Here is a 24,626-nt window from a genome sequence, read left to right as displayed (position 1 = left end):
CAGGCGGATCTCTGTGAGTTCGAGACCAGCCTGGTCTACAGAGCTAGTTCCAGGACAGGCTCCAAAGCCACAGAGAAACCCTGTCTCGAAAAACAAAACAAAAAACAAACAAACAAAAAAAAACAACACAGTGTGTGTTCTTTAAATCTCTTCTTATGCTATTGTTCCTGCCTAGAAAGTCCTCCCATCCTAAGTCCTTGCTTGCCTAATGACCTTGGAAGATCTGCTATACATTCTGCTTCTTTTGGGGCTCTCTGGGACCCTCCCAAGTGGTCTGTGTCCCCTCTACTCTTGTATGTGTCGGTAGGGACAGCGTCTGCCCTCCTGCAGCCTGAAGTCCACGTGGATCATTTCTTTGAGCAGACACACAGCTGGGAGTCAGCTGTGGCTCCCCTCCCTGGGCCCTGGCTGGCAATGGCACTTACCGAGAGAATAATGTTCTGCACCAGCCAAAGCAGAGGAACAAGGCAGTGACAGAGGGCAGAGTGAAAGGCAGCACAGAATAGGAGGGGAAGAGGCCTGGAGGCAGAGGTTGTGTGGGAGGTTGGCCTCACCTGGCTTTTGCCCAGAGCCTCCTGGACCACATGACCCGTGCAGCCCGCATGGCAGGGTGTGATGTATTCCACGTGGGCACTGGTGTCGCAAACAGGGTTAAAGTCATCCGATTGGCAGGAACAGGGTTCTGTACAGCCAGGAAACAGGCTTGTCTCTGTCTGGGCACTAGACAGAGAGAAGGCAAATGTGTTTGGCTGGGCTCTCTTCTCTCAGGGCCCTCTCTGCAGCCTGGCTCCTACTCTGAGAGCAGTGGCCAGCGATTTCAGCTGCAGCTTTTCCCTGAGGGAGAAACACTGAAATTCGGGGGACTTTCTAATCGGGGGAGTGAAAAGTCTGGGCCAGAGTCTGCAGCGCATCCTTCCAACCCTGGATTCCACATGTCTGGAAGCTCTGGCCAGTATCCCTGTGCTTGGATGGAACACAACAGAAATTCCTCCCAGAAGTGAGTGTCTCTCTACGAGCTGAATCACTGCCTTGTACAGCAAGGTACAGCTGTGACGGGGCTCTGGAAAGCAGACTGCCCAGCTGTGGGGCCTCTAACCTGTGCCTGGCTTCCTCTGGGACCTTAATTTCTCTAATAGCTGGGCTGGGGTTCTCTTCTCACTGACACCCTCCTGAATTCTCACAACCCCTGTGTTCATTCTCCTGTCCCACTCCTTGTGTCAAGTGCCCCCACCGGAAGATCTACTCCAAGGCACTAGAGATGCTCTCTCCCTAGCAGGAGCCCAAAGAGAGGCTGAGTTGGAGGGGGTGATCACCCTGGGGTGGGGGCAAGAGGATGGCTTTGGGGTCTAGCTGATCTGGCATCATGCTAGAAGGAAACACAGCACCCTTGCCAGGTGACACTGTTTCATCCGTGAAGTGGGTATATAATGATGGAACCCATGATAGAGATCACATGGGGACTCAATGGAACATAAGACGGAAACTCGATTGGCCTCCAAGAGCTTCAGTGAACTAGAACCCAGAACCATGAATTAACTTGTAAGAACTTTGGTGAGAATGGGAGTGAGATGCCATGGCAGAGCTGAGGAAGAGGAGGAAGAGGAGGAAGGAAACGCAGGCAGGCAGCACGGTCTGAGACCAATTGAGTGAGCTAGTTCCTGAGCAACTAGCACCATGGACATCTGCCCAGAGCCAAGGTTTCTTACACACCCAGCAGGCTCAAGGCTTTCCTTGTATGTTTCATTGGGTCCCCATGGGTCTCTACCATGGGTTCTATCCTTGCGCTATTGCTTTCCCCAATGAATCGTAAAAAATGATGGTGAAATATCTGTTCACTTTTCACTTGAAACGTCATTGGGAGAACCTGGTCCTTGCTAGATGTGGGGCTTCCTGAGCGCCCGGCTGCAGGGCCTAGGGTGCACTCTACATATGGAAGGTCCTACTCCAGACAGCCTGGCTGTTTGGGAAAAGGAGAAGGGAAGAAGAAGAAGAAGAAGGAAGGGAGCCAAGCGATAAGGGTGGAGCCCAGGTGAGGGAACCTGGCTCTTGAGTAAAGGAGGTTGTGCCAAGAAGTACTTACTGGGGAATTTTAGCTGGGTGCTGGGCCAAACTAAGCTTCCAGGGAAAATGAGATCATTGTAGGAAAAGACAGAGTTTCTTAACCTCTTCTGCCTCCCTGAGAAGGACTGCCCAGCTCCCTGCTCACCCCCTTTCTCCAAGTTGTTTTGGGGCAGCTATAACCTCGACTGGGAGCAAAAGCTTCCCTCAGGCTATACTGGGTCCTGCCTCCTATGTGTGGTTTCTGTCCCACATCTGCTGGCCCACAGACCTCAGCCTCCCTGGAAGTGCCATCCGGTGACCACTGCTTGCTCATACCTGAGACTAAGGAGAGACATACATAGAGATTTGTAGGCACTGGGAGGAGACAGGCCCCAGGGGAGGGGAGAGAGGTAGGTGGCTCACTGACCTACCCGCCTCATGCACCTTGAATACGCCTACTCACCCCAGGTCCTGGGTGATGCCTGCAATCTGATGAGTAGAGCAGCCGATGAAGAAGAGTGGCAAGCTGAGTACCATGCACAACAGCGACCCCAGCAGGCAGAGGATGCTGCACTGCATGGGGCTCAGATGGAGCCTCTTGACTAAGACACCTCCCAGCACGATGCCCACAATGGCCAAGGGGATAGTGAAGGCGCCAAGGAGCAGGTTGGCAAAGGAGGCTGTGATGGAAAACTGGCGCTCCAGGAACTTAGGTAGAAAGGTGGCCATGCCTGCCACCATGGATGAGGTGCACACCTGGGACAGGACGACCAGCAAGAAGATGGGGTGGCGCAGCATCCTCAGCAGCACCCTGGGGAAGACTGTTGGGACAAGCGGGAAGGAAGTGAGCATGCGCAGTCGGCCACGCCACCGACGTCTGCTCACCCCGACCCTACCGTTCCTATCCATCCCTTCCATTTCCGCCTAGTGCTTCCCAGCCTATCCTGTTACATGTGATTCCCTTCCATCCTGCTTCCTGCTTTGAAATTCTCCTCGTGTCTTCCAGTTCATTGAGTTACGTGGGAGCTTATTTAACGCGCTTATTTCTGCTCACTTCCGTCGGGGTTCGATACAGTTCTATCTCATTCCTTCTCATTCGAGTCCAGTTCATCCACTCCCGTCTCATTGCAGATTCTTTTCCGTCTCTATTGAATTGTTCTCCCCCACAATCCATCTTGTCCTGCTCGTTCTATGACAACCTGGGCTCGAGTCACTCCTTGAGAAGCGAGTGTCTCTCTACGAGCTGAATCACTGCCTTGTACAGCAAGGTACAGCTGTGACGGGGCTCCAGCAAGCAGACCGCCCTTCTTGGTCCTCAACCCAGGGGCCACTGCTGCCCTGATACCCCACAGTTTGTGCGTTTCCCGAGAGCACTGAACGAATTACACACTTCACCCATTTAGCTGCTTCATTGCCACCTCGCCCCCATTTTATTTCAGAGCAGTAATTTTAATGGTATCAACTGCTTTATCTCTAGAGCCAGGACACACTAGCCATTTTGCAAATATTGTTTAATGAGTGAGGACCAGATCAAATGTCCAAATGCCTAAGGCAGAATCTCAGGTCTCTAGAGAAAATGAACCCTGGGCAGCCTTGGGCCAGGAGGCTTCCTGAATGTAGAACAGAGAGTTATATAGTGATATTTCATTTGTATTTTAATAAATAAATCTTGCCTGAAGATCAGAGAGTAAAACAGCCCCACTGGTCAGCCTTACAGACCAGGAAGTGGTGACATACACCTTTAATCCCAGTAGCCACACTAGTTTGCTGTAGAAATTTGTCGGTGCATGCCTTTAATCCCAGTGGTGCATGCTTTTAATCCCAGCCCTAGAGAGGAATATAAGATGGGAGGAGACAGCCCATAGATACAGTCTCATTCTGAGATACCTGGAAGCAGAATTGTCATTTCTGACTCAAGCAGAGGTAAGAGTTGGTGGCTGGCTGCTTTGCTTTTCTGACCTTCAGACTGAACCCCAATCTCTGTCTCTGGTTTTTTATTAATCATGCTAAGAGTTAGGACCTAGAGAATGAGGGGACTTGGAGAGGAATGTCCAGTAGGGGCATGGCCAGGACTCCAGCCTGAAGACAGGCAGTGGGGACCTCCCCAGGCTCTGGGCAGCTCCTGCTTCCTGCCTCATTGCCTCATTCAGCTGCCCTAAACCTTCAGAATGGCAGGTAGGTCCTGTCCCTCCTGGGTTCAGTGTCCTGGTGAGTAGGGGTTCTCAGAGATGTCCAAGGACACTTTCTGTTCCGACGCATAGGGTCTCCACTATTAAACATAAGGTATGGGGAAGAGGGGAAGAGGAACCAGGGTGTGCTGGTGAGGAGAGACAAAGCCATAGAGGTCATTCTACTCCTGTCCAACCAGAACCTTTGTCTCTGTGTTATAGGAGGCATGTTCTAGCTGTCCTCAGAGCATAGTCAAAGTAGCTTGGTCCCTATCCTCATGGCCTGGGCCTATTTCCTTCAGAGCCAGAAAATAAAGTAGGGCCAGGAGGTTTGAACAGGGGCTAACACTGTGAAATGCGTCCAGTTCAAGTCCCTAGTCTCCTGCCTCCAAATGGTGTGTTCAGCCAGCATTTAGTGTGGGGTAGGCGGGTAGGCGATCTCACTCCAGGTAGCTGCTGCAGCCCCTTCCCCCTGTCCCTCCCCTCTACTCTCTTCTCTCTCTCTCTCTCTCTCTCTCTCTCTCTCTCTCTCTCTCTCTGTCTCTATCTCTCTCCTCCTGCTCTTCCCCCTCCCTCCACGAGTTGCCCAGAACATCTGAAGTTTCCTGTGAATGGAGAGAGGTTTATATCAGTTGCCTTCCCTGCAAGGTGGGCCCCAGAGAGAGGCAGGGACACACTCAGCTCATCCAGAGATGCCAGGGTACTGGCTCTCTTCACTTCTAGCACAGACCCGCTCTCCCTTCTGCCCCTCCCGCTCTGTTCCTGTCCTTCCTGTCAGCCTGGCTCCGGAGGACTCCTCCATCCTGCTCATTCCTCTGTACTCATCAATGCAGCGGACTATACGCCCATCCCCCACCTCTCCACAGCACACAGCCTTCTCCACAAGGAATGGAAAATTCCTGGAGGGCAGGGCCAAGCCTTTTCCTTAGCTACCTGAAGGGGAATTCCAGGGCCTGTCTCCTGCTCAGAGGCTCCTCTTAAGACAGGGCTTCCCCCAGCACAAGGTCTCCACAGCAGACATGATAGGACCTCCCTCATCTCAGGGGCCAGGCACTGGCCTTAAACAGAATGAGTGTGCCTTCACGTTAGTACTGTTTCCTCCCTCAAGCCAAAAGCCCCCTCTAACTCCTGGACCATGTGGCTCCCATCAGACAAAGCCCTCCTCTGGCATCCTGGCCAGGTCTCTTCCATAGACAGCTTTCCCCTCCATGTGCAGACTGTAAGAGAACGCGTCTCTCCCATCAGGTATCTTCCCCAGCCAGGTACTGTCTCCTCTAAGAGTTTCTTCTCCTGCTGCCGCCTTCCTGATTGCAGGTAGTCAAAGCCAGGCCCTGGAGTCAGAATGGCCTTTGTAGATCTTTGCTGTCCAGAGGCCAAGTTGGCTAACTAGCCACAGGGTCTATGGATAGCTCCGTCTCTAGTTCCTCTAGGCTCCTCTAGAAGCTGAACAGTCCAGAGATGAACTGGTCCAGATCTCTCGCTCTAGGATTTAATTGCACAACCAGCTCCAGCTGCTCTCCGGGCAGGAGGCAGAGCAGTGATTAACATAGTCTTCCATGGTATAGTGTGCTGAGCCTTCCAGAGTTGGGGGAGACTGAGATCTGCAGTGTAGGCTGCTGCCTCTAGGCCCAGCCCCATGGAATTCAGACATTCCCTTCTCCAACAACCCAACATCAAATCTTAGAAAACTGGCAAAGAATTGGATTCCAATTCTTTCCTACTTCAAATGTCTTTGGGGAAGGGTGAAGGATCTCTTTGGATAAATAATACCTTCCTAATAATAGATCCACTTTCTGTTCAGGCATGGATAAGATCAGGAAGGTAGGTGTGCTCATGGACAGACCATACCTTACACAGGCAGGTTTTTTTTTTTTTTTTTTAATAGTAGACAGTGCTGTCTGCCCAGGCCTCCTCCTACTTGACGGTCACACCAATCCTTTTAGAAAGGTAAAGCAAATATGTCCAACCCAATCTTTATGTGAAGAAACTCAGATCAGAGACAGAAAAAAAAAATAAACTTCAGGAAACTCTCCACTGACCAGTGCCTGACAGGCCCTTACATCAGGGCCTCTTGACTTGCCTGGCACACAGCAGGCACTCAATCAACGTCCACAGGATTGAGTTCTTTAGCAAATGCTGCCTGGCCCCACTGTGGGCTCTGGTAACTGAGTGATTGATTTTCTTGTGTCAGGATCAGGGTAGCATGAAGTTCCTGTCAGCGAGTCTATTTCCTACTGTACTGAGAGATTGTCTGTGGGACAGAAGCCCACAGAGAAGCAAGGACAAAGAATCAAGAAAACAGGTCCCCGGCTTTCTACCCATGCTGATGTCTGGAGAGTTAACGAGCATTTACTCAAGGCTTCCTGCTTGCAGGCTCAGAGGAAAGTAGGGGAAGGACACAAGCTTTGACCTTCAGGAGTCCACTGCTTATGGCAGAGGATGGGCAAAGACAAGGTAGAACGGAGTCAGAAGCCCCAAGGATGCTGAGAGACCAGAGGATGGAGGCTTGTAGCCCCATTCCTGGGGGTGGGGGCAGGCATATCCAGAGGGCAGAAGGGCTCTTGAACATGACCTACAGGGACAAGAAAGACTGTAATGGACATTAGTAAGAAAAGATGTTCCCAGCAGAGAGGAGTATATGACCAACCTTACCAGGAGTGTCTGGACTCATGAGATACCCATAGATGCAAATTAACTAATAAAGAAAAGCACTAAGGGACTGTGTTTAGTATAATCTCAAAGGCACCTCTGGTTTTCTCACTTTATTTTTGCCTAGGCTCACTTACCTTTGATAAATTGGACCACAGTCAAGTCCGGGGCAATCTGGGGCAATCCAGTCTCTTTCTTTAAGGGCTCCTGTTGAGAGGTGAGCGCCTCACCCTGGGAAGACACATAGCCAAGAGATTCTGTTCAGGGATGACAGGGGCATAGGTGAGGGAGCTGTGGTGACTCCCCAGGGGCACAGGCTACCACTATTCCGTTGGTTCTTGGCCCTCTAGGTACTCAACAAGAAGACTTGAAAGGCTGAATGAAACTGTTGTGGTTAAATTGTAACACCTTAAATTAAACAATTTAAATTAAAAACGACGCTGGTGACTATCATTACCACAGGCGCATACTATCACCAATATATATATTTGCATTTTCAAGATTCAGGAATGAACTCTTTCTATTCTCATATGCCCAAACTGGAATATTTTAGGTCTAGTGGAATGTGCGTTTGTATGAATTTTTATTTTTTGAGACAGGTCTCACGTGGTCCCGGTTGACTGAAGGAGACCTTGAACTCCTTTAAAAAACAGAATCTCTGGGGCTGGAGAGATGGCTCAGAGGTTAAGAGCATTGCCTGCTCTTCCAAAGGTCCTGAGTTCAATTCCCAGCAACCACATGGTGGCTCCCAACCATCTGTAATGGGGTCTGGTGCCCTCTTCTGGCCTTCGGGCATACACACAGACAGAATATTGTATACATAATAAATTAATATTTAAAAAGAAAAACAAACAAACAAACAGAATCTCACTGTGTAGCTCAGGCTGGCCTAGAGCTTACCATGTCTTAAACTCTTGGTTATCCTCCTGCCTAAACTGCCAGAGTGCTGTCCAGCCATGAGCTATCACATACGGTTGACTTCAAAGTCCTGATCCTCCTGCCTCTGCATCTCAACTGCTGGGATTACAAGTCTGTAATGTCATGCCTGGTTTAAATTATCGTCACGTTGACTCTTGAATGTAGTTGCCAGAGACTTTATCACCAGTCACACAAATCTACTCATTGATAACCTCTTTTGGACACACTGCCTTAGACAGTAGCCCTGGTCACATCCTGGGAGAATGGTGTGGCTCGAAGAGCTGAGGGAAAGATGCCAGGAGTGAAAGGAAGTAGAAGAAGCTACATGGCACCGACCGAACTTACTCACGTTTCTTGCCAGGGAGGAACAGGCAATCTTGTGAGCTTTGTGCCCAGGTCACAGTGTGAGCTGGCCCTTATGTGTGCATGCCTGCCAGGTTGGCTGTACTCAAATCTGCCCCGCCATTTCAGTTCAGGTGCTGTCCGTTTGTCTTATTGCACTTGTTTGGTGAAGGGCATTGCAGTGTAGGGAATGCTACCAAGGAGATATGGAAGAGCTGGCCCAGTAACGTGTTGTGACAATGGAGATGGGGTTTGGGGACAGGAGAGGAGAGACAGATATGCAGGGGCTCAGGGGCTGTCAGAAGAGGTGTGGCTGAGGGAGAGGTGACAGAGCAGGGCACAGTATGACCCGAGGCATGGAGGTGGATGGAGCCTGGATTGGGGCAGACTATGGGCACTACTACTCCAAATTGAACTACAGCCAACATTCCCCAGGCCAGCACCTGGAGACAGGTGATAGACTAGGGCCAGACCTGGGGGGTCTACAGCCGGATGAAGAGATGGGGACTTTATTCTGGGGTGTCAGGCAGGAGCCCCATTGCCCCAGATTCACACGCCCTATGCTTCCATTTGTTTCTACCTTTCAAACAGCATCTGTTTTGGAGGAGCGCTGACTAATTGTGGGTTCTTCAGACAGGAAGCACTGTGTTGTCATCCAGCAGGGCTTGGGGTGGCCCATCTGGCCTGTGGTTTGCCCAGGTCAGCAAGCCTGGTAGAACTTCCTCTCTTGGGACTTGGTGCTGACAGCGGCAAGCCTACAGGACACACAGGCTGTGAACAGGACTTGATGTGGGCTTCTAGCCACCTTGAAGCTATGTCTGAGGACAGCTAAGGTCCTAGAAGGCTTCAACCTGGGGCTGGGTCCCAGTCCTATGGAGCCCGAGCTGGGCTGCTGGCTCTCAGTGCCTACCTGGTGCCGTCACAGAAAGTGGGCACAAGCACCAGTTCCCTGGGAGCTGATGACCCTCTAAGGGGACGGGGTAGAGGACTGGAGCAGAACACCACTAAGCTGCTCACTTGTCCTCCGCAGGTTGACCTCTCCGTGCGTGTTAGCACGCTACTCTCTCCTTCTGTGAATCCTTCGCTTGTATTTGTTTTCCGGAACTGAACCTCAGTAGCACGTATAAGTCCTGCGACTGCGCTGTTTACTTTCTGCAGGTCAAGTCCCTCAGGGGTAAGAAGAACATCCATACTGTACCTGCTGCGCGGGCGGCAGTAGATTCAATGAGATAAGACACCCCTGGAACCCAGGAGCGCGCAGGAGGAACAGAATAAATGCTAGGTTAATCCCTACTCTTTTACCTAGCGCCAGACCTGGGTTTGGTGGGAGCTGTCTCAAACTCTCTCCCGAATATAATGGAAAGACGATTCCGAAAAGCAGATGAACAGTGGTCAATCGCCTCACTCCAGTCAGAGTGGCCCACAGAAAAGAAGACAAAAGGCAGCTAGCCCTAGTGAGGCTGTGGAAGGGGAACCCTTGCACACCGCTGGTGGAAATGGGAGTGAGTATAAGCCGAAAGTGTGAAAGTGCCTCCCAAAAACTAAAACCAGGGCTGGGGATGTGTAGCTCAGTTAGTACAGAGGTCCTGGGTTCAAATCCCACTCCCACATAAACTAGGTGTGGTGGCCCCTGTGAGTATTCCCGGCACATGGCAAGTGGAGGTAGGAGGATTGGGAGTTCACGGTCCTCTTTGGCTATATAATGAGCCTGGAATACACAGAGCCTTGTCTCAAAAAGGAAAAAAAATGGTGAGATTAGGGCTAGGGATCTGGCTGAGTGGCAGACTTGCTTGCAGAGAGAGCGTGTATACAGTCCTAGGCTCGTAATAACCTAAGTCCTAACGTAAATAGGCAGGTGAACGAGCAATGTCTAGTGTTAGAGAGAGCCACATGCCCATGTTCACGGCAGTTCCCGCCACAATGACTGAGATTCACAGTCAGCCTAAGTGCATTAGCAACAGTCTCTTAGCAGGTGAGCGGATGAAGACCACGTGAGAACTGTTCTTAACACGGAACAGAGTTCCTTCATTTGTCAGGATGCGGAGTGCATTTCGTTAAAGTGTAAGCAGCCAGATGCAACAGATATTTGTAGGTGGAGTCTAAGGAACTGGAACTCAGGGCAGGGAGTTTGCAGCGGTGGCTCCCAGGGGCTGTCGGGGAGGACTAGGGAGCTGCTGCAGGGGACGTGCAAACTGCAGCTCCACAGGAGGTACAGGTTCAAGAGGACTCTACTGCAATCGTGATGATGACGGAGACCCAGCATAGTGTTGTAAACTTTAGAATCACTGAAAGACTTGATCTTTAAGTGCCCACAGCAGACAACCACGGGAGGTAGTCTGCTGGACAGTTTGAGGTAGCCGTGGCCTCCTTTATACACAGATCGAAACGTTCGGTACACCAGACACAGGCACGCGTTTTACTTGCTTGTTAAAAGAAGAATTTGAAAAAAAACAAACAACTGATGCTTCTTTAACTAGGAATAAAATAAAGCATTTAAGAACATTGGTGGGGGGAGGGAGAAGGTAGTTTTCTGTTTTGTTTTGTTTTTCTTCTCTCCCTTAAAATCTGGCCTGGTAGAGGAAGGAGATAAGATAAGCCCCCTACACCCTGAGCCTGTGCCAGGTGCTAGACCACCTATCCCCAGACTTTGCCTCCTTCATTCTTATGTAATTTTAAAATGTTGATGTGTTGTAGATTCCAGGGTTAGTAAGTAGCAGAGCTGGGTCAGGGGATACAGGCGTCATAAGAATCCCCCACCCAGCCTTTCTCCCCGCTACTCAGATGCCAAGAAGACTTTCATTGGGACTCTTTAGCCAAAGCACAGCAGTAAAAATTAATGATATCTTGAAATTTGCAGGCAAATGGATGGATCTAGAAAAAGCCATATTGAGTGAGGTAACCCAGATCCAGAAAGACAATGACAATATGTACTCACTCATAAGTGAGTGACTTCTAGACATAAAGCAAAGAAAAACCAACCTACAGTTCACAACCCCAGACATCCTAGACAACAAAGAGGACCCTAAGAGAAACATACATGGATTTACATAGGAAGGAAAAAAAGACAAGATCTCCTGAGTAACTTGGGAGTGTGGAGGTCATGGGAGAAGGTAGAAGGGGGAGTGGAAAAAATGTATAGCTCAATAAAAACAATTAAAAAAAATTAAGACCCCCCCAACCAGTCAACAACAAACACAAAGCCCTGAACACTAAGCCTATACCTTTGGGATTCTAAACTCAGAACTATTATAGGAATAATATACACACACAGCTATCTTGGACAAAGGACCCAGTAGAAGGTCATGGCACCCAGTGGACACTTGGAATCTGGCTATGGCCAGGATCCTTGATACAAGAAGCAAGAGACCTGCCAGGAAGGAAAGCAGGCAGTCAGGCCCTTCCTAGTGCCTGGCTCAGCCCCAGAGCAAATTCTCTGAGAGACCTGTGAATAGGGACACATCTACCCAGGGGGAAATGCATCCAGAAATCTGTCAGGGAGCCCTCAAGAGGCCATTTTTGCTCTGCCAAACCCTCATCCCTGAGCTACCACCTAGGTACCGATCCCTGCACCTGGCCTTCCTCCACTCCTCAGGGCGGGTATATGGGTGTCTCCTTTAACTTCCCTGTAAAAACAACCCAGCCACAGGGAGCTGGTTAGAGAACATAGCCTCAGTCTGTAGATCTTTGGCCACCCATTAGGCACAGGCTAGACCCTCTCATGATAAGACAAGCTTTAGATTATGTATCAGAGCCATTTGGATACCCTTAATGGCTGCATTTACCTTTAGGGTACTGAGGGGGCTCCTGGGCACTAACTAAGTCTAGGAGAAGACGTTTGAAAAGATTTTCCAAACAGTCTAGCTTTGACTTCTTCCTTCTCACCCATCCCCCCCTCCCTGCTGGAGAGACACATGCAGGGTCTAGCAGCCAATCTCACCCTCCGGGACCCCTTCTCCTCCATGCTCTTCACTAGGGACCCTCATGGGCCAGGCCAGCCAAACCTTATTTCAAGCAGCCTGGCCAGCCCTGGCAGCCTCAAGGAGATGGAGGCAGAGAATCAATCCCTCCCACATCAATATTTATTGCTCAAGAGCTGTTGGAAGCAGATCCCCGTGTTCTTAGCCCTTCAATCTTTTCTTAAGAACCTCTCGGCTTCTTGCCTCCCAGAACCCCGTGAGCTGACAGGGTGGTTGCAGTCAGCCAGCCAGACATGCGATCAGGACTGGTGTCCCAAGGCTTCATGGTACACTCTAAGCCGACTCCAGGGGCCCGCAGCAGCCAGGACTGTATATTCTCAGAACCCGAGGCGGCTGGGTGGTGCTCCAGCAACCTGACCTCTGCGCCTGTGCACACCACAGACGGCGGTAAGCACAGGGAAGTGACTGACCTGTGACCCAGCCCAGCAGACAGTCACCCACTCCTATTGTTCCGTGTCCAAAAATAGGGCCCAACTCAGAGTATCTGTCACCAGCCATACAGTCTCTTGTCCTCCTAAGTGATACTCCTAATTCCAAGGACTCCTCTCCAGATTCTGGGAATTTGAATCATGGCCTGAGCTAGCTAGAACTGAGATTTCAAACTCTTGTTTTCTGATGAAATGGCCTCCCCTTGCCTCTGAGCCAGCACGGCCCTGTCAGCCCAGCATCGTTTCTGGGCAAGTCCTGTCCTGGAGCAGCAGATCCTGTGTCCATCCTCTTGCCTGCCCATAGGTGCTCCGCTGCCGGCTCCCATTATAGCCTCAGAGTCTCGGTGGCTTCTCTCCAATCCTCCTGGCCTTCCGTCATCTTTATGCACACAGTTCCTGGTAAAGCAGCTAGGGAGTCCTTGCTTCCTGTCCCATCCCCAAGGGATGCTTAGGGGTCTTGAAACCAGCAAAGGTCATGTGATTCTGGCCCCTGCTGGGTGTCCTAACCTGAGCTGTGTGGTCCTGGGGTGAGGTGGTTGGCGAGGCTCAGAAGGACAGATGGACCTGCGCGTAGTTAGACTCAAACTCATGTTCTAATGGGAGTTTAATTTTTAAAAAAATGACAAAAAAAAGAAATGTCCTTTTTCAGGTCCCCTTCCTAGGCCAAACTCTCTTGTTCTAAGAGGGAAGCCCCCCTCCCACACGGCAGTGGACATTCTCAGAAGCAAAGCTTGTGGCCACCACAGAAAGCAGAATTCCTTTCGCTGTGCAACATCTGGCAGGATTAGTAAGAATTGTCCTTTTGCAATTAGAATAGTTTATTAGCAAGTACCTTAATTTATACATTTGCGGTTTTAACAAGTATCTCACACGCTTGGGAAAGAGAAAACACAACGTGCAAAGCTTCTGAATATATAGTCAAGTCTGTATGTATTAGAATATTAATGAGATTGAAATTACGTCGTAAACTTTTAAAGCTTGCTTCCATGGCCAGTTATGCATAACTTAGCGGTAGAGTCCCCGCCCTACATGTGTAAGGTCTGAGAGGGTCAGACCCCAGCACGGGGCAGAGTAAATTGTGTTTTGTCATTTTTTCTTTTATTTGACATCAGCTTATTGTCTTTGAGGCCTCATATTTTTGTGAATTCCTGGAAAATTGGGAGTCCTTGGCTTAGAATCGCCTCTCCTGCCCTGTGGTTCACAGCTCCTGGTCTCTCTTTCAGCTGTGTGACTTTGGAAAAGGCTGTGACTCCCCCCAGCCTGGCCCAGCCTGCTCTATGTGTATTTTCATCCTATCATGCGCCTGAAGTGGCCAGGTTCATGTTTGCTGTGGAATCCTTTGCTGAGGCTGTGTGCACCCAGCATCCCTCAGCTCACCCCTCTGTTCCTGCCTGTGTATCCAGCTCAAACCCCTCCTCCCTCAGGAATTCTTAGACCCAAGCTGAACAACAACCTCCACCTTCAGCATCTCCCAGCATGGTCAGAATCTCCAGAACTTCTAAGTGGCCAATGCAGGAGGGCATGAGCCCCACACGCCTGTGCTTTTCCTGCAGGAGTCCACGCCTTGCTCACTGAGCATGCTCATTTCGTCCTACCTCTGGCCCCACATCTCCTGGGTCACGGAAGGGACCCATGATGGTCACTGGGCAGGCCTGTTGGGAGGGGGCACTGGAGCTTGCTCAGGAAGGATGAAGCCTCTGTTAGGATGGTGGGTTCTGTGGCCCGTACATGGAGGATGCTTACCTTGCTGACTCTGGAGGCTGCACCAGTCAAGACCTTGCGCCTTAAGTGAAGCTCATGTTTCTCCTTGGGCATTTCCCTGGGGAAGAAGAAGTAGGGGATGGCAGCCAGTACCACCAATCCAGCAGAGATGAGGAAGCCCAGCCACCAGGCGCCTACCCATCGGGGGTCTTTGGGGGTCAAGTTGATACCTCCTGGAATAGAAAACCGTGACAGTGTTAACATCACAGCTGGTTATCATTACTTACCTCTGAGGACCCTCAACTTCTAAGCCAATGGAATACTGTAATAATGCACACGTCAGTGCCTCAGTTTCTCCCACTGTGGCGTACAGGTATCAACAGCATTAGGAGATGAGGTTTCTACATCATAGAGTTGTTGGGAAAATTACAGAAACTAATATATATTATATTATATATATACACAAACACACACACACACATATATAGAGAGAGAGAGCAAGTAAACGTAATTAAAAATTTAAAATCTAAACTGGGCGCTCGGGAAGTGGAAGCAGAACAATCAAAAATTTCAAGGTCACTCTTTACTAAGCATTGACTTTAAAACCAGTCCGGTCTATATGAGATCCTGTCTCAAAATCCATGAAAGACAGACAAGGAAAGCACTTGGAGGGATGTGGGTTTTATAGCCACTTGCTCCTCCTCTCCTGCTTCTGTTCCCATTGCAATTTCCACTGTTAGACAATGTGCTGTTACTGAACCAAATGAGGGTGGGATTGCTTTTGTTTTCAGATCTGCACGTTTAAAATAACTGGGACTGTTTAGCAGACATATTTGGTGATATTGAAGATCTGCTTCAAATGACCACAGGCTTTGGGGGGAAGGTGGCTAATGAATGTGTTCCTTTAACAAGCCCCGTCCCTGTGGTTTTGGTATCTTGCCTGTTTTATTTAGAACATGATGCATAACTGCCCTTAAAACTTATAAAGCTAAAGAGGGGCATCTTCTGTTTTCTCTGAAGGGAGGATTGTAAGACTCAGGAGGCTGAGAAAATTACCAGCTCCACAAGCCCCTCTGACGGTTATAAAAGCAGGAAGCAATTTCTGAGCAGAACGAGCCTCTCTGGTGGGACATCTGCAAGTTGTGTGGGGGACTCCAGGGATACAGCTTCTGTGTGTGGTCACCCAAGCTGTAGTGGCCTCTCAGGGATGCCCTTGTGTCCTCCACGCTCCTCTAAGTAACTCTAACAAACGAAATGGCGTACCAGGCTCGCCTAAGATGCAGTTGTTTCTTTGGTCTGTCATCATTGCCCTATCTGGGGTGAAAACACGCTTGCTCACTTCTCTCCAGGAAAAGTTACACAACACCCAGGCTCATAAGTACTGTATAAAAATACAAGTCCCCGGTAACACCAATCAGCAGCTCGCACAGCCTGTTCTCCAGGTGCTGGATCCTGAGCCTGTCTCTGGGAAGGGACGAGGGAACACGGCTGGCAATTAGCAAATGGAGTTCCAGAGCCAGGATAGGTGTGGCTTCTCCACTCAATGCTTTCCCTGTTTCTTGTCTGCCTTGGCTCCGAGTCAGACTAGAGAGAGCCTGACTCCTCTTCATGCATATGCTAGCCTGTGCCTGCAGCAGGCAGGAACCGCCCACCCTTCCAATCCTCCATGAAGAAAGGACCTAGGAGGTGGCTCAGAGGAAACATCCACCCTGTGGGCCAAGACAATATTAACAGTGACAGGAAACACACACTCTCTACCAAGTGGAGGTGGCTGGGAAGCCTAGGTCACCCCAAATCCCAGAACCTCTCTCTCAGGCTATCAAGGGGCTGGCTAGTAACAGAGCTCAGGTCTGGTGTTGGGGTCCAGTGTTCTAGAAGGAAGAGATATAGGCAGAATTGTTACTCATGATGGTTGTGCATAACAGTCCAGACCTGTCCTGACTGGAGGAACCCATGCGGAAAAGCTAGAGAATGCTCCCCCCACCCCCCAGTCACGTTTGTGTTATGGTGGCTTTGCAAGTGAGGAACAGAACTTCTGAGCCGTAGGTGGCAGAAGGGGCACCAGGTACTCATACGCTGGTGTGACAACCAGGCAGCTAAGAAGCCACAGTGACCTGCTCTAATAGAACACCTCACCCCTCTGAACCCCATCCCCTGGAACACACAGGGATCCAGGGCCCTGGGACCCCTACACACCTCTTCCTGGCCACCTTCAAACCAAGCTCTAACCAGACTCCTTGGCCCATTCTGACCTCTGGCTGATCTGAGGGTAGATTCCCAAATGATGCCTCTGGAAGTTTCTCAGAATCTGAGGTAGTCCATTGTCTAAAAGGGGCTTTGAGGTGCCCTAGGCTGTGTCTCAGCTGGGAGAGGCCCAGGAGAACACAGGTGTCATTGAACTCCACTCTCCATTCTCAGTATGGTTTGGCCCTGGCCTTAGGAAGCTTTCCCCCACTAAGACGGTGTTCCCTATAAGCTTAGAGGGTCTGTTTTATTACCTGTCAACAGTATGCCTGTGCCTAGGGGAGGGAAGTTGGTGACAGAGGAGGGCACAGCTCCTCAGAAGATGGCACTCTACAGTTTATCGTCTCTGACACTTCACTAGATTCTGGTGACAGTCTTGGGAGACAGGAGGATAAAGATTATCTCAAGAATGAGAAAACAGGGCCGGGCGGTGGTGGCGCACGCCTTTAATCCCAGCACTCGGGAGGCAGAGGCAGGCGGATCTCTGTGAGTTCGAGACCAGCCTGGTCTACAAGAGCTAGTTCCAGGACAGGCTCCAAAACCACAGAGAAACCCTGTCTCGAAAAACAAAACAAAACAAAAACAAAAAAACAAAAAAAAACAAAAAAAAAAAAAAAGAATGAGGAAACAGGCCCAGAGAGTGAAAGGAAAAGGCTTGTCCATGGTCAGTGTTGCTGCTGGGGCTCCCAAATGGGCTCCTGGTTTTGCGCCTCCTGTAAGACCGGCAGTCAGCTACAGTGCATGTGTGCACCCTGGAGAGTACATGTATACCCCACAGGCTCACCTTCTGGCATCCGGTCAATGTCCACATAAAGGCGCAGCATGAGGCTGCCCAGCCCATAGGCCATGCCGGGCCCAATCGTGGTCACTGCAAACAGGATTCCTGCAATACAAGTCTTGGTGAGGATCCTGCGGCCCCGTCTGCCATCAACATCTCTCTGACTATCACCAGTAGGTCCCCCCATACCTCCGCGGGTCCCTGCCTATCCATAGTGGGTCCCTACCTACACTCAGAGGGTCTATAACCACCATCAGTGGGTGTCTCTGCCTGCCTCAAGTGGCTCTTTACCTGCTCAGTCTTCCAAGAGCAGTCCTGACTCCTGGTCATGGTTGGGGAGCTCTCTAGGACTTCACCAGAATTTTCTTGGCCCATCATGCTTGGCTTCTCTCGCCCCTGCCTGGGCCTGGCCCCCTTCTCAGAGCTGAAGGGAAGAGACCATCCTTACCAAGGTAGAGAGGTGAGTTGCTATGGTGGGCAAAGTCATCAATGTAGGAGATACCAAAGGGCTGTATGGGCACACCACCTATGCCGAGCAGGGTCTGCGCTGTGAACATGATCCCCACCATAGTAAGATGCTTGGCTTCTGTGTGGCTGGAACAACTGTCGTTGGAGGGGGTAGAGGCTGGAGCCACAGTCGTGGGTAGGCATAGGGAAGCTTCCATGTCCTGCGATTTATAATCTGAGAGAAGACAATAAGAATACGACCATAGCTAAGATGAGCAATATCAGAGGTAAGGAGCTGTCCTGAGTGCTTGGGTATAAGTCACTCGATCCCCCAAAACCTAAGGGGATCTAGGTCTGTGAAGCAGAAACATGTCAATCATCTGGGCTCCTTAGTTTGACTTCCCATTCCTGGTCTTAATTTATTACAGGTCACCTTTCCAAGTAGGGACATTCAGAAGGGTCAGAAAAGTGGTGGCCCTTGGGTGGAGGCACAGGGGTTACTAAAAAAGGTAGAGTATGAACTGGGTGGAGAAAGACAAATAAAGAAGTTTTCAAGAAAGGGAGAGGGAAGGGATATTCCTAGGAGAGTCCACAGTAGGGCAAACCCGGGGCCTCAAAAGCACACAGTGTTGGAATGAGATGTTCTGAACAACAAGTCACGGAGTAGGGTCAAGCCAGGGCTACAGGCAGGGCTGGGCAAGAGCAGGAAGCCACCAGACCATGGTGGGCTCTGCTGTCCTTGGTATTCACTTTGGGGAGGGAGTTCATTCATTTTGAGTTCAGGACATGGACACAAAGTGCAGGAAAGGACATTTTCTTAATTTAGCACCAGACATTTATTCCTTGACCAATATTTGGTGAGCACACTTGAGGAGACCCTCATTCTATTATGGTCCCCACTGTGCTGAAGTGGCCCTCCTTCTGTGACAGCAGGGTCAGGGTGTCAAGCTAACCCGGAGAGTCACACCCGGTACTGGGAAGAACCATGTAGCCAAAGGCATTAGTGGCTCTCCCACCGTGCGACCTTGCCTCTCTCTCTAGTCCTCATCCCTTAAGTGCGTCTCCCAGAACTGGTGTTCTCTCAACATTAGGAGTTGAAAAGCAGAATAGTTCTGGGTGGTGCCCAGGTGTGGGCCTGGCCTTGCATCTCCCTCTTTGGCCTTGGGGCCCCGAGGCAATAGTGGAAACCTCTGCCCCATGGGGGACACTGATGGGGTAGTGAGCAGTGGCCCTGTCTAGTTCCCAGAGGGCATTGCAGACATCAGTCACCCTGGGGTTCACATTTGCTATTTGCATCCCTGGGTGTCTCCAGGGTCTTTCAGACAGCCTGGCCTGTTACACAAACTACCTCAGAGAGGATAAACCGTACAAAGGGCTGTGCATGTCAGAGACGGGAGAGGGTTTGGAGCTTAGAGTCATCGAAACCTTTGAGCTGATTTTGTGAACACTGAGGTTCAGACAAGAAGAGCTCGGAGCTGGCAGGGAGAACACAGTGTGACCTTGCACAGAAAACTATCTGCTAAAGTAGAAGTTCTGGGCAAAGAAACACGAGGAAGTCTTACTTTTCCAGCATCCCGAGATGCCCTGTCGACAACTGTCCTCTCTGCTCTAGAAACCCACTCAGCAATTTTTTAAAATATGAGACAAGAGGTCACAATGTAGCCCGAGCAGCCTGGAACTCACTCTGTGCCCCAGGGTGACCTCAAACTTGTGGCAATCCGCCTGCCTCTGGCTTCTGAGGGCTAGGATGACAGGAATGAGCCACCAAGCTTGGTTCTCTGCTTTCTTCATGGTTTTCTGCACTTTTTCATTTTGGGGGACCCTGTTTGTGCCAAACCCCACACCCCATAATGTTCACCTTTCCTCCCCTGCTGCTTCCTCTTGCCCTTGGTAGTTCCCTCCAGCCACCAGTGTTCTTCCCCTACCCGGGGTCCCAAGGGCTCACTCTCCCTGCCTCCTAAGCAGCCAGGTGCTATGCAGAACTGCCCATTCCACCCCCATAATTTCCAGGATATGTCTGCTTAGTGGTCCCCCCTCCAGGTCCTACCTAACACTTTCTTTCTTTTTTTTTTCTTTTTTGAATTTTTCGAGACAGGGTTTCTCCGTAGCTTTTGGTTCCTGTCCTGGAACTAGCTCTTGTAGACCAGGCTGGCCTTGAACTCACAGAGATCCTCCTGCCTCTGCCTCCTGAGTGCTGGGATTAAAGGCGTGTGCCACCAACGCCCGGCTGGTCCTAACACTTTCGAGGTGAAACTGGCATGCTGAGTTTTCTGTCTGTTGTTCTCCTCTTCTAGTCTGGAAGCCTCCTGGAGAGAAGTCTGAAGGCCCTGAAGGGTTGAGTACAGAGGGCAGTAGGATAGGCTTGTTACGTGAACTATTAGATGGATAAATTAGAGATGGATGGATGAGTGGATAGATGGATAGATGGATAGATGGAAGAGGGGAGGAAAATGAGTACTCAGGCTGGTTGCTCTGAGGGACATCTTTTTTTCAATTAGACTCTCAACAAAATCCTATTATCATTTAATTACCTAATTAATTTTACTATATTCATCCACACATTCAAGCATTGTTGTATTCTGAATGCAATTGGCCCCCATAAACTCATTGGCAAAGGCACTATTAGGAGATATGGTTTTGTTGGAGAAAGTGTGTCACTGTGGGGGCAGACTTTGAGGTTTCTTATATGCTCAAGTCATGCCCAGGGACTCAGACCACTTCTTGTTGCCTGTGGGTCAAGATGTCGTAACTCTCAGCTCCTTCTCCAGCACCATGTCTGCCTGCGTACCTTCATGTCCAGCCATGATGATAATGGACTGAACCTCTGAAACTAAGCCACTCAGTTAAAGGTTTCCTTTATAAGAGTTGCTGTGGTCACGGTGTCTCTTCACAGCAATAGAAACCCTAACTAAGACAAACATTGACTTTTTTTCTTCTTTTTGAGACAGGGTCTTAGTCAGATGATGTCTTTAATCTCAGTACTCTGGAGACAGAGGCAGGTGGATCTCTGTGAGTCTGAGGTCAGCCAGTGCAAGTTCTAGGACAGCCAGGGCTACCTACACACAGAGAAACCCTGTCTAGAAAAACCAAAAACCAAAACAAAGCAAAATAAAAAAAAAACAACCAACCAACCAAACAAACAAAAACCCAGCCAACCAAACAGAACAACAACAACAATGAGATAGGATCTTTTGAATCTCAGGCTAGCCCTTGGCTCAATATATAGCCAAAGATAGCCCAGGACTCCCAATCTTCCTGTTTCTACCTCCCAAGTGCTAGGGTGTTCCACCAAGCCTGGCTCCTCTCTCTTGGATGCTTGTGAAAATTAAATGGACAAATACAAAGGAAATGCTTCAAATCATATGTGGCATCCAAGAAACATCATATGATACTGTTATTTTATTCTACAGACTTTTCCTAAGGGGTTTCTGCACAGCAGACCCTGAAGCAGGCTGTATTAAAAGTTTTCTCTTACCTCAAAACCCCACAGAGATGCACAATCAGGTCCTTGCTCAAAGGGGACTAGAACATTTCACCTCTGCCCTGTGGCTACCCTTCCTAATATGAAAATATGAACTGCGATCAGAAAGACTGGGGACAGGGTAGGGAGGGCTATCAGGTACACTGGAGTGATGGATGCAGGCTTGGGGAAGGATCCCACACTCAGGACTGAAGATCCCCCATGATCACTTGCCCCATCTCTTACCAGAGTTGTCATAGCGATATGGTTCCGAGAGGAAGTGCGGGAGTGCCATGAGCAGGCCTGCCAGGGCCACCAGGATAGCCCCACAGCCAATCATCCGGGGCCTGTGAACTCGGTTGCCGAAGTAACTCACGAACAAGATCAAGGATACGCTCCCTACCTGCAAAGGGACGGAATAACAATTTAAAGCGTGGCAAAGTCCATCCTTCCTGTGGCTACCTCCGGTGTCCCCATCTGTGCATTGGACTGGCTAGTTTGAAAACGAACCCTCTGGGTATGTGTGGGATGGAGTTTCTGAGCCAGGCATGATGGCTGATGCCTGGCATCCCAGTAGAGAGCAAGTGAGGCGGTAAGATGGTTTTGGAGTTCAAGGCCAGCCTGGGCTACGAAGTGAGACCCCATCTCAATAGCAAACACAATGCAAAACTGACGATAACACGCAGATTTTGAGTCTTCCTAGGAAAGGGAAGGGTCTCATTGCCTCTTTAGAGGAGAAAAATGAGGACAAAGCTGGCTGATTGAGTTCACCTTGGAGGAGAGCAAGCAGTTGAGGGAAAAGATTTGGAGCCTCAGGGGCCTCAAGAAGGAGAGGGGGAAAAATAAAAAAATAATCTGAAACCAGGAGGTTGAGGCTTGGAATTTCAACTCTTAGCCTCATCATCCCAGGGATCTAGGAGTTGGGTGGCGGAGCTCCAGGGTCCTGAAAGGGAGTGAGTCGCATCAACAGGGGCTGGGGCTGTTGGGTACCAACTGTGGGGTAAAGGGACTTTCCCTTCCCACACTTGAGATCTCAGAGTAACATCATGCTGAGACCCATGGGGGATGGGATGGCTGTGCAGCTGGTGGGCCAGGCCTTGGGGCTAGAGGAATGTGGCTTATTCTCCAGGGAAGAGAATTTCACTGACTGGGACTGAGGAGAACAGACTTTTCTTCCCAGAGAGTGACAGCATCTGGGAGGGATGGCTGAGGCCCAGCAGAATCGATTTCCACTGAATTCACATGGAGCAGCTAAGCCTCTCCCTGCCTGGCTGAGGGCCACAGGCAGGGGCCTGTGGATCCAGAGCATCCTGGGGCCAGACCTTCCCTGCAGGGCTACCCCTCCCTTTTGTCACCCCAAGGTTAGTCAGAGGGTGTCTTGGAGGTAACTCAAGCCTCTCTCTGGGACAGTCAAAATGGCTTTCTGTGATTTCTTCCTGGGACAGCCAATAGCTACAGGACCCATGATACAAAGGATCCACATGGAGGGTGGGTGTCTCCCCAACTCTGGCAAGCTAGCAAATATCTCATCCCCCTAGCAAAGAGCTCCTAAGGACATGATGGCTGGGTCCAGGGCAGGAGGAGGCTTTTCTGGGCTTCAACCTGGGCCAGCATGCTGTGAGAGGAGAGTTATGAAAATTTGGGGGAGTAGACAGTATTGGGGGTTTCATGAGGGGAGGAAATGGCTATGGGTGTAAGAAAGGGGGTAGCAGAGGTGGGAGTAGAGGGCTTCCTCAGCCTTCACTCCCGAGAGGGGCACAACAGTACCTCGTTGAAGGCAGCTAGCAGCCCTGAGGTCTGACTGGACAGTCCAAAGCGCTTTTCCACAGTGGAGATGGAACTTTTGAGGTAACCAGAGATCATGAGCTGCGCCAGCTGCAGTATACTGTGACACAGGACAAAGAACTGTGGAAGCAGTGATGGTGGCAGGTGGATGGACACCATCAGAAGTCAGGGAAATAGAGACAGAGTTTGGGTCAGAGGGAGTGTGAAGTTGGGTAAACAAAGTCAGGAGGGCAGATATAAGGGAGGAGGAAAAAAGAGGGAGGGAAGTGAAGAGGCAAGAAAGAAAGGGAAGGAGGGAGGGAGGGGGGAAGAGAGAGAGAGAGAGAGAGAGAGAGAGAGAGAGAGAGAGAGAGAGAGAGAGAGTCAATTGGAGTAACCCATGGACTCTAATTCAGGCCGACAAGTTAAGGTAGGACTTAGGAACATGGGAGCTACCAGAGACACCCTTAACTAAAAATAGACACATCAGAGCCCTTCCGACCCTCTGATCTTCATGGGCATTGGGCTGGACCTTCCTCCCTGCTCAACACAACACCCTCTTCCCCAGAAGGTTCTCCTAGATCTCCCAGCTCCATCTCCACCCCATTCCCACCCCTTTCTCACAGGGCTGCTGTGGAAACACTCCTTCTTCTGACTTTCCCAAACTGTCCCACCCCACTTCACCCCAAACAACCCAGCCTGCCCAGAAAAAGCTGGCAGAATTCCTAGAGGAAGAAAACCTTGCTTCAAAGAACCAAAATCTAAGAGCATTTAGGCCAGAGCTTAAGGCATTGCTCAAAACTTTGGAGACTCTGTCTCTTCATTAGGGCAAGGGCAAGGGCTCCACCTCCGAGGATTACGGAGGAACTCAGATCTTCGGGGTGGAGCTCAGCCGCAGAACACTGGCCTAGCAAGGGCACGGTTTAGATTTTCATCCTTGTCATTAAAACAACAACAGAAAAGATCAAGTATGTGGCACTCTGCACAGGATCTGACACCTACTGGGTGAGTCTTTAAGTTCTTGTGGGGCCAGAACTCCAATGTTCACACAAGCTTAGGACTGCAGAGCATGTCTCCAAGGGAATGAGAAGCAAGGGTATCATCCTCCATCATCTACAGACTAACACGGATCAGCTGCTGCAAGGAGAACCTGCTCGTCTTCATTGTGCCCAGAACCAATCTAAGAGCTTCCCTGAGTCAGCCTAAAAACCCATCCTCCAGGCTGGGAAGTGAGAAGAAAGGCGGTTGGTGCTAACTGCTGGACCTGGTGGCCCCTTCCCTGCTTTGTCCGACAGTGCGCACCTTGATGCTATGGAAGAGTCGTGGAGGCTGTGCATCCTGAAGTGCATCCTGAGACTCCATGCTGACTTTGCTTTCATGCATGTCTTCTGTGCCCATTGCAGCCTTGTTGTCTCTGTCTGGCATATGGGGCCCCTCACCTGTGGGCCCAATGGGACATCCAAGCAGCAGATGAGATAAAATCCCACATAATAGCCCTTGACCCAGGTAGACATCAGGAGCAAACTGTTTCTGGAAAACATGACCTTGGCGGTTGTGAGGATCTGACCGTTGGTCTCAACAGCCTTTTTGATTCTGAGACCCCTGGGAGGGACTTTCTTGAGAGGCCATGGGTCCCATGTATTCCCTTCACTCCATTCAGGCACACATCTCCTAAAGAGAAGCCGACCCCTTTCCCCACAGCAAGCTATG

At 50.2% G+C, this 24,626-nt stretch overlaps 1 protein-coding gene across 2 annotated transcripts in view; it reads right to left on the bottom strand.

The window, feature by feature from the left end:
* Slco2b1 (solute carrier organic anion transporter family member 2B1) overlaps positions 1 to 24,626 on the bottom strand; it is a 42,839-nt gene that overhangs the window by 5,759 nt on the left and 12,454 nt on the right. For both annotated transcript variants that reach the window (XM_005357515.3, XM_026784352.1), the window contains exons 2-10: positions 24,219 to 24,355; positions 22,920 to 23,057; positions 21,399 to 21,555; positions 17,694 to 17,927; positions 17,252 to 17,350; positions 14,266 to 14,456; positions 6,995 to 7,088; positions 2,504 to 2,861; positions 555 to 720 (exon numbers count right to left, since the gene is read on the bottom strand). In XM_005357515.3, the coding sequence (XP_005357572.1) occupies positions 555 to 720; positions 2,504 to 2,861; positions 6,995 to 7,088; positions 14,266 to 14,456; positions 17,252 to 17,350; positions 17,694 to 17,927; positions 21,399 to 21,555; positions 22,920 to 23,057; positions 24,219 to 24,355 (1,574 nt within the window). The remainder of the gene's footprint in view (positions 1 to 554; positions 721 to 2,503; positions 2,862 to 6,994; positions 7,089 to 14,265; positions 14,457 to 17,251; positions 17,351 to 17,693; positions 17,928 to 21,398; positions 21,556 to 22,919; positions 23,058 to 24,218; positions 24,356 to 24,626) is intronic.

This window comes from Microtus ochrogaster, chromosome 22 (assembly GCF_000317375.1).
Source record: "Microtus ochrogaster isolate Prairie Vole_2 chromosome 22, MicOch1.0, whole genome shotgun sequence".
In the NCBI taxonomy this organism is placed as follows: domain Eukaryota; kingdom Metazoa; phylum Chordata; class Mammalia; order Rodentia; family Cricetidae; genus Microtus; species Microtus ochrogaster.
This window is presented reverse-complemented; position numbering and strand designations above follow the sequence as displayed.